Consider the following 8,949-nt stretch of genomic DNA (forward strand, 5'->3'; position numbering starts at 1 on the left):
ATTGGCAGGTGTCCGCTGTTAAACTGTAATAGTAATAAAGAGTACCAACAACTCCCCACTGCCAAATGGAAGTGTCATCATATCGGGGAGATGTTCACACCTGTAACTTGATTCTGGTCAACAGTCTTTAACTTTTTTTCCTTTTTTGCTTAGGAGATACATCCTACCTGTATTTTTGATAAATGACAAAAAGAAATATCTAAGTGAGATTTTCTTTTGAGTTAATACTCTAAACTCCCTAAACTATTCACATTTTATCCATTTAACACTTGAATTATGGGGTACTGTGGTTAACCCCTGAACTATAGACCAGGTGATATGGAGAGTGACAGTCAAAAAGCGCATTCATGTTGACCTAGTACACTCTGTGAGGTCCGGCATTTTCTCCAATTCACCTCGTTTAGTGCATTTCCATTACTTGAATGGAAGCTTATGCAAATTGATTACTTACCTTAATTTTCTTTCTAAAAATCAAAGTTAATATTGGCTGGTAAATTCTACCCAATATAGAATTATATTTAATATTTCTCTTATTTCAGAGAAGATTTTAGTAACGATCGACGCCCTCTTCTTTGAAAGACTTAAGAGACGTTGATTCTCTAAATTACTTGACTTTCATATTCTTCCAACTAATCACTCTTGTAATTCTCATATTATACAATCTGTAATCCTTAAGAGTCTAATCAGTAAAGTGGCCAACTAAATAATTGATAATGTTTAAGTCGTAGGGCTCACAAGTCTATGAATTCAAAGAACACGAGACTCTTACTGTTATTTATTATACACACTAAAGTAACATCGAAAGATTATGTGGTACTTGTCATTAAAAAAAGAAGAAGAATCTATTTTGAAGCTAATCTTTTACCTTGCATGTTCAAGTCATTTACCTTGTCTTTTAGTTCCCAGTAAAAATGATATAAATGGAAATCAATCAGCTACGTCTTTAAATGAGATTAGAAAAAGTTATGATAAAAATAATTATAATCAGAAAGAGATTTAGATGTCTGATGTCTATCGCATTATTTTGAAACACTTCATATCATCTAGTTTGATATTTACATCAAGATTAAGTATCCAAATGAAATTTACACAAATCTAATGATGTGTCTACAAGTATTTGTACTATTTGCATTAACAAAAGGAAAAGAGAAAAAGAACAATAAATCTCCCAGATAGTATTCAAGAGTTCTTATGAGCATTTTAATTTGGTAATGAAAACATATAATACTTACGTGAGAAATAGGATTTCTTCTTCTTTTTTAGAAAAGAAGATTAATGAGCTATATGAGAGTTTTTAAAATCATACTCTGTATGTAAAGGGCCAAAAATGTCCTAACGTATTTTTTTTTTTTTTTTTGATTTGCACCGGGTGTCCGAGTCTCTTTGAGCCCCGACTAATCCCGGGGGTGCACAGGCCCTCGGCAAGGAGTTTCCCGCAAGTGCACCACGGTTAAAATGTCCTAACGTATTGGAAAGGAGAAAAGGCTCAAAATAATCCTATTTCTTTCACATGGAACGCTTATAGTTCCTATTCTTTGAAAAAGTGGTGCACAACACTATAGTGTATTTTAACACAGACTAAATTTCATATGCTTTTCACGCGTTTCTGATCCTAAGTTCTAACCTTCATTCTTCTCTTCCCTCTTTACTAAGACACATGCAGGCAAACATATACATATAGAACTAAAGATATATGTTAGTCTTGTTTGTAACTTCATCTGTTCACTTTCCATAAATTGTAGGCTTCCTCCAAATGAATTGTTCGTGAAAATCATGGATCTTCAACCAAATCAATCTTAGTGAATTTCTTGAAGGGCTACACCTGTGTAGGAAGGTATAATTGTTTAAATTGCCTAGAGACATTTTGACAATATTATGTTTCGACAGTCCTTTCACTTTAAGATGTTTAACAGTGTCTTCCTAGTCTTCCCTAGAAAATATTAGTTTCTCACCCACAATTACTTCCAAGTTAATAACTTAGTATGTTCATTATACCAGCAAGGCTTGCTAGCTGTTGTTAACTGATATAGATTCAATCGATTAGGTGATAGTACAAGTCAAAAGCTGTAAATTGAGTTAGCTGTGATAAAATCTCCACGCATGACTAATTTAGCAGAAAATTAAATATTCTACGATCAGTAACTCTCTTCTTTTTTTTCTCTACCAGAAGTTCCCCAACTTTCACATTAAGCTTAGAACTTTCCACAACAAAAATCTAAGAATTCAAATTCAAAGCTTCACATAGAAAGTACTACATAAGATGAAAATTGCCTTGTAAAGAAAACCTACCCAGAACACATAATAGCTCAGAACAGTATGAAAACTACCTGCTCTGAGAAATATGATAGATCTGACCCTTGATTGACATCTTCCTTGAATCAATTCCTCTTCAGAAATATGTCCAAGATGAAATGGAGGTTGGATATGTTCCTTGAAATCTCTATTGGTGAGCATGATATGGTGAACCAAAAAACTACGAGACAGCATAGTGTAAAAGAATTTGCCGGAGAGAGAGCTGTGATAGAATCTACAGACTACAGCCATACTTGTACTTGGAGAAGATGAAGAAGAGAGGAAACCACAATATAGCTTTCTCCAACAATTGAATGAAATTGAAAATTAATCTACACTGAAATAATATATTAATTTTTTTTTACAGACTTGGACATGTGATTTTATTGACATGAAATCAAATTGCTGTTGAAGTGCAAAATTTTATTTCATGATTTTAGAATCATGTCATGAAATATCAAATTAGCCACTTTTTTGAGAATTTCATTTCATAATTTCACATTTTTCTATATAAAAATTAACAATAAATTTATATTGGTAAAAAAAAGAATCATCATTTTGTATTTACATAATTTTTACGAAAAATATTAAAAGAGTAATGAAATATTTACAACATATAAACATGATAATATATTTACTAATGATATTGATTGATACACGGCTCAAAATAAAAAATAGTACACTTCAACTCATGTTCAATTTTTACCTAGGTCTTAAAGTATGAAACTCACAAAACTTCCATGAAAGAATAATAACATGTTTAGTTAAGTTTTTAAAAATCAACTTAATAAGAAAAACATTTTTTTCAAGTGTTTCTTTTTCTTTCAAAAAAATAAAAATACGTTTAAGTGAAAAACAGTGTTCGATAAATTAATTTTAAAAGCCTTTTTAAGCAACTTAGTGCTTCACCAATTTTCAAAAATCAATTTCTAAGCAAGTATATAAGTATATATTCTCAAAAGTATTTCCAAATAAGTACTTTGGAAGAAAATCTACTTTTCTCCGTTTTGGAAAACAACTTTTGCTTATTTCAAAAACACTTATTTTCTACCAAAGTTTAACCAAATATATCACCTTTTCAATGAGAAAATAAACTATATTTAGCATCCCAAAAGCTTAGCAAATCATAGTATAAGCTTACTATGCTTCGCAATACATATAAAACTGGGTAAAGAATCCACTGTGTACTACAAAAACGCAGAAACGAAAAGCACAAGTTCATAGAAACGCAAAGAACATGAAACCTACACAAGCTTCCACATTTACTCCAGACCTTCAGCTCATGAAGCAATATCTTCTTAAAAGTTGTCAAACTGCAAGAGATTTCACCTCATCCACTTTCCAGAGGTCTTCTTCATACTTATACCACCTCATAAACCCTTGATCATTTAGAGCACGCTGACACATGATGCATGAGTCACTCATGCAGGTTAGGAATTTGTCTAACCTAGATGCTTTTTCAAGAATTGATTCATCCAGCTCGGTCAGAATATTCATCGGTTCAAGTGGAGGATCTTCAGGGTCTTCAGTAATTATGCAATGAGATATGTTGAGCACTTTCAACTTTTTCAACTCCTCCAAGATAATAGCCAGAGCAGGTTTAGATAACACCGTGCACCTCACACTCAATACTTCCAAGTTTGGAAGAAATGAAGCCAGTGCAGATGCAAACAGCATATCACAGGTCCCCATAATTTTGAGCGCGGAAAAATTTTGGCAACTCCTGCCAATTTCCTCGATGACACGTGCAGGATTATTTATACTTGGCATCGTTAGTGATTCAAGATCTTTCCATATATGAATAGCCCTGCACATTGTTCGCTTTTTAATTTTGTTCCAAGAAGGCATAACTAGGCGTTTAAGCCGTGGACACCTGAAAAAGAGGAGATCTAATTAGCTGTCTTGTTCATTTTCACAGTAATTTTTGCTTCTCTAAGAATAATGGAAAATCATAGGTATCTGATATCTCTGAAACGTTGCTTGCTGTATGGTTTCTTGATTTAACTTATAATTATAATACTATAGAAATATGAAAGTTTATTGGGGGAATACCTCTCGGCAGCAAAAGTCAACTGATTGTCGTTAACATACAAATTGGTATGGAAGATCAATGTTTGTATGTTTCCACGACTGAGGTTCAAGCAAATATTTAGGAGTCCGGTCAATTTTTTTTCAGACGGACTGTCGACATATACGTACGGCTTCAATGGGAGTCTGATGAAATTCGATTGCAACACGGACAAGTCCAGCGTTTTCCAGAGAAGTGGATCACAACAAGCCAATCGCCATGCACGACAAACTTGAGGAATTGCATATATCAACTGGAAAAGGTCAAAGGACAGGAGTATCGTCACCAAGATATTAATATCAAGGTCCTCCCATCTCCTTACCGGAGAATCTCCTTTTTCCATAACAACAGCTTCAATCTCTCTTTTTTTTTGAAATTCCATCATAAAGCTTCAATCTCCTAAACTCCTGTAGAAACGAGAAAGGCTATTAGTTCACTAGATCCATGAAGAATATTTGAATTTCTGACGTCAAATTGTCTTTCTGTGTCAGACCATGAAGAATAAAAAGTTAAGCCCTGCAATACGAAGAAACATAGAAGAGTGTACAAATACATCTGAGGAGTACTATGATGCCTAAAAGTGAAGAAACTAGGAAAATATAACCTGGAACAGTTGGTTGTAGATAACAATAGAGAACTATGTTCTTGCTGGCATAGCTGATGGACGTATCACATTTCGGATAAAATAATACTTTACTGAAAGCAAAATCATACAAAAAAGGAGGAAGTAACATTGATTTGCACAAAAATTCCCTGAAGAGGAAAATTCAATGTCCTGAGCACAAGGATGGAAAAGCTGAAGACTTGTCGTATGTTTTAAAGAGCAAGACAAGTACAAAGAGAACTGGTATGGTTCCTTTGTAACCATTTCGCTCTACGCGAATTCAAATTTTCAATACTACTTTACAATAACTTAAATGGAGTGATATGGACATTGAGGATTCATATAGCTAATTCCAACTGGTTTGGGATTGAGGTGTAGTTGTACTTTACAATAGCTATGTTTCAAACCTAAACTAATGAGGTCAGGTATGTGAACACTCAAATATACATTCTGTTCCGTTTGGAGCAGTTTCATTTCAATACTCAGATAATTATCAAGGATGCTCTATTATAAAGATTTTCTATATTTTCTACCGAAATACAAATCAGAAATGAACTAAAAAGATCCTAGCAAACAACATAATTAATACAAGTGTAGCAACATAAAATAAACCTTTAATCCTAACCATTGGAATTACATATGTATCTTGTGCATCATCTATATTTTGTATTTTGTTAATTTCACAAGAATCTCGAAAACTGCAAGTCTTTTGGGACAACTTTCTCCATGTAATTGTAATGTTTACCTCGTCCGTATTAACACCTTCAGCCATCATAGCGTCAAACCAATACACCAGTACAATTGTAACTTCGAAGGTAGACAACTCTAAACTATAATAATTCAGGACCTTCTTTCCTTTTACCTTCTACATGTGCTACTTGTACCTTAATCATCACTTATTTTGTCTGGTTTTGTAATACCACACACCAACATACCATTCACATTTCTACAGCACTCATTTTTCATTATGCACTCAAGCCATACACCATAGGTTTCACAACTCTCTTACTAAACCAAGCTTTTACACCAGTATGTATCTCCTTATTGCACAACACTCCTCTATGTCAACTATAAGTTTTTTTAGGTTTTGTGCCTTGGTCTAGCAGAATATCACACCATTGACGTGGAAATGAGCCTAGACATATGAACGATCTATGTGAACTCAGTTTGATGATCTCAGACCTGAATAAAGGAGTGTTGTGGCAAACAAACGATCAATGTAATACTAGTTTATCCTCACAGTAAGGAATTAATAAGATAAATGATATCAATTATTTTGTTATGTCCTGAAATAAAGCATCATACAAATTGGGACAAATGGAGTATTGATAAAAAGTCTTCAACAACAGAACCAATGATAGTTGGACTTGGTTGGGACAAATGGAGTATATGACTAAATTCTATTTTGAAAGCTAAACTAGCAAGTAAGTATGATGGATCTTCAATCCAAATCTAAGAAAGCTGAAAATAACAAGTACTTCCGTACCCCCGAATCTTAAAATTTAGATTTTGCCCGCAACCAAGTCCCAAGCAACTTAGCGATAAAGTGCTTTTCATCGCCTGATTTCCATAGTGAAGAGGGAACTAACATTAGAGTTTTAGCAGCTGATATGAAGCCTACATCAATATTTTCTCTCATATAAACTACTAATCATCTATCTACAGAGCTTATATGTTAGATGCCTCAAAATCCAAATTTCTTTTTGAGAAAAGAAAAGACGGAATACAAAAGCACCATTTGCATTTAACCTATGCAGGTCAAAAAATGATGTTACAATTTTTTTGAATAACAATGAGAAGTTTGTAAAAGCATCAAAAGAAGCTACATTCTTGATTGCAGGACTCAAATTCAATCGCTATATAAACAAAATGAAAATTCAGTAAATCAAAACCAACTTTGACAAAGAGTTAAACATTAATAACAAGAAAACACACATTTTATATGGGCAAAAAATAAATAGCTAGAAAAGGGAGAAAATAATTCCACAAGGTGTACACCGAATTCTTTTAACACCTACAACAACTTTGGTAATCAAGATCCGACATCAGTAAAGAATTAATCAATCAGAAAAACAATCTTAGAGAATGTAAGAAGAAGATAAGACAGAGAGAGATTTAGGACATGCCTTTAGATTGTTTATTCACTTCAGTGTGCGCAAAAATTATTGGGTGAAAATTGTGGGATGTTAGTGTGCTTTGATGAGGAGTGAGAGTCGTATACGAAATCTTGGTCAAATGGAAATGGAAATGTCATCCACCTGTAAATTGATTCTAGTCAACAATCTTTAACATTTTTTCTTTTTTTGCTTCATCCACCTGTAAATTGATTCTGGTCAACAATCTTTAATATTTTTTCCTTTTTTGCTATCCTACCTGTTTTTTTTTTTTTGATAAACGACAAAAAAAAAATCTAAGTGAGATTTTCTTTTGAGTTAATACCTCTAAACTCCCCAAATTATTCACAATTTCCAGTTTAACACTTAAATTATGGAGTATTGTGGACCGTTGGTGTTAACCCCTGAACTATAGACCACGTGATATGGAGAGTGACAGTCAAAAAGAGCATTTATGTGGACCTAGTACACTGTGTGAGGTCCGTCATTTCCTCAGATTCACCTCATTTAGTGCATTTCTATTACTTGAATGGTAGCTTATGCAAATTGATTACTTAATTTTCTTTCTATAAATATCAAAGTTAAAATTCTATCTAATATAGAATTATATTTAATATTTTTCTGTTTTCAGAGAGGATTTTAGTAACGATCGACACCCTCTTTTTTGAAGACTTAAGAGACGTAAATTCTCTAAATTACTTGACTTTCATATTCTTTCAACTAATCACTTTCGTAAAATTCTCAGATTATACAATATGTAATCCTTTTAAGTGTCTAATCAGTAAAGTGTCAAACTAAACATCTGATAATGTTTTAGTCGTTGGGCTCACAAGTCTATGAATTCAAAGAACACGAGACTCTTACAGTTATTTATTATACACACTAAAGTAAAATTAAAAGATTATATAGTACTTGTTATTTTAAAAAAATATTTTTGAAGATGACCTTTTACCTTTGCATGTTCAAGCCATTTACCTTGTCTTTCAGTTCCAGTAAAATGATATAAATGGAAATCAATCAGCTACATCTTTAAAATGAGATTAGAGGAAGTTGTGATAAAAATAATTCTAATGAACATGCATTCATAATCAGGAAGAGATTTAGCCATTTGAAATATGTCAATTGCATTATTTTGAAAATCTTCAAATCATCTAATTTGATTTTACATCAAGATTTAAGTGATACAAATGAAATTTACACAAATCTAATGACGTGTCTGCAAGTATTTGTAACATTTGCATTTATGAAAGGAAAAGAGAACAAGAACAACTGGCCCTGATGGTTACACAATGGGGTTTTATCTAAAATGTTGGGGCATCATTAAACTAGACATTATGGGAGCATTCCATAATTTTCACTCAACTGGGATGTTTGAAAAAAGCTATAATGCAACATACATAGTACTGATTCCTAGGAAGACAGGAGCAAAGGAACTCAATGACTTCAGACCCATCAGTTTAATTGGAAGCTTTTACAAGTTGATTTCCAAGGTACTGACAGAAAGACTCGAGAGTTGTGTATAAATTGGTAGACAAGCAACAAATGGCTTTTATCAAAGGCAGGCGAATAATAGATGCAGTGCTCATAGCTAATGAAGCAATTGATTCCAGAGTGGCCCAGAAAAAACCCGGTATATTATGCAAACTTGATATTGGGAAAACATATGACCATGTGAACTGGGAATTCATTTTATGTATGCTGAGTCAAATGGGTTTTGGTGGGAGGTGGACCAGCTGGATCAAGTTTTGTATCTCAACTGTGAAGTTTTTGTTTTGATAAAGTTAACTGGTATTATAAACAAAAGGAGTACACCAATAGTGTGCTCCTACATAGTTACATCAAAAGTGTGAAAGGACAGCCCAAAACAAAAT

General features: G+C 33.1%; 1 protein-coding gene across 1 annotated transcript; it reads right to left on the reverse strand.

Moving 5' to 3' along the window:
* Positions 1-3,399: 3,399 nt before the first annotated feature.
* LOC125849964 (F-box/LRR-repeat protein At3g48880-like) lies at positions 3,400-4,764 on the reverse strand. Its single transcript, XM_049529904.1, has 2 exons — positions 4,345-4,764; positions 3,400-4,165 (listed from the first exon to the last, which is right to left on the reverse strand). The coding sequence occupies exons 1-2, from the start codon at positions 4,743-4,745 to the stop codon at positions 3,601-3,603; spliced, it is 966 nt and encodes a 321-aa protein (XP_049385861.1). The 5' UTR covers positions 4,746-4,764; the 3' UTR covers positions 3,400-3,600.
* Between the last annotated feature and the right edge of the window lie 4,185 nt (positions 4,765-8,949).

Source organism: Solanum stenotomum, unplaced genomic scaffold (assembly GCF_019186545.1).
Source record: "Solanum stenotomum isolate F172 unplaced genomic scaffold, ASM1918654v1 scaffold11981, whole genome shotgun sequence".
Lineage (NCBI taxonomy): Eukaryota > Viridiplantae > Streptophyta > Magnoliopsida > Solanales > Solanaceae > Solanum > Solanum stenotomum.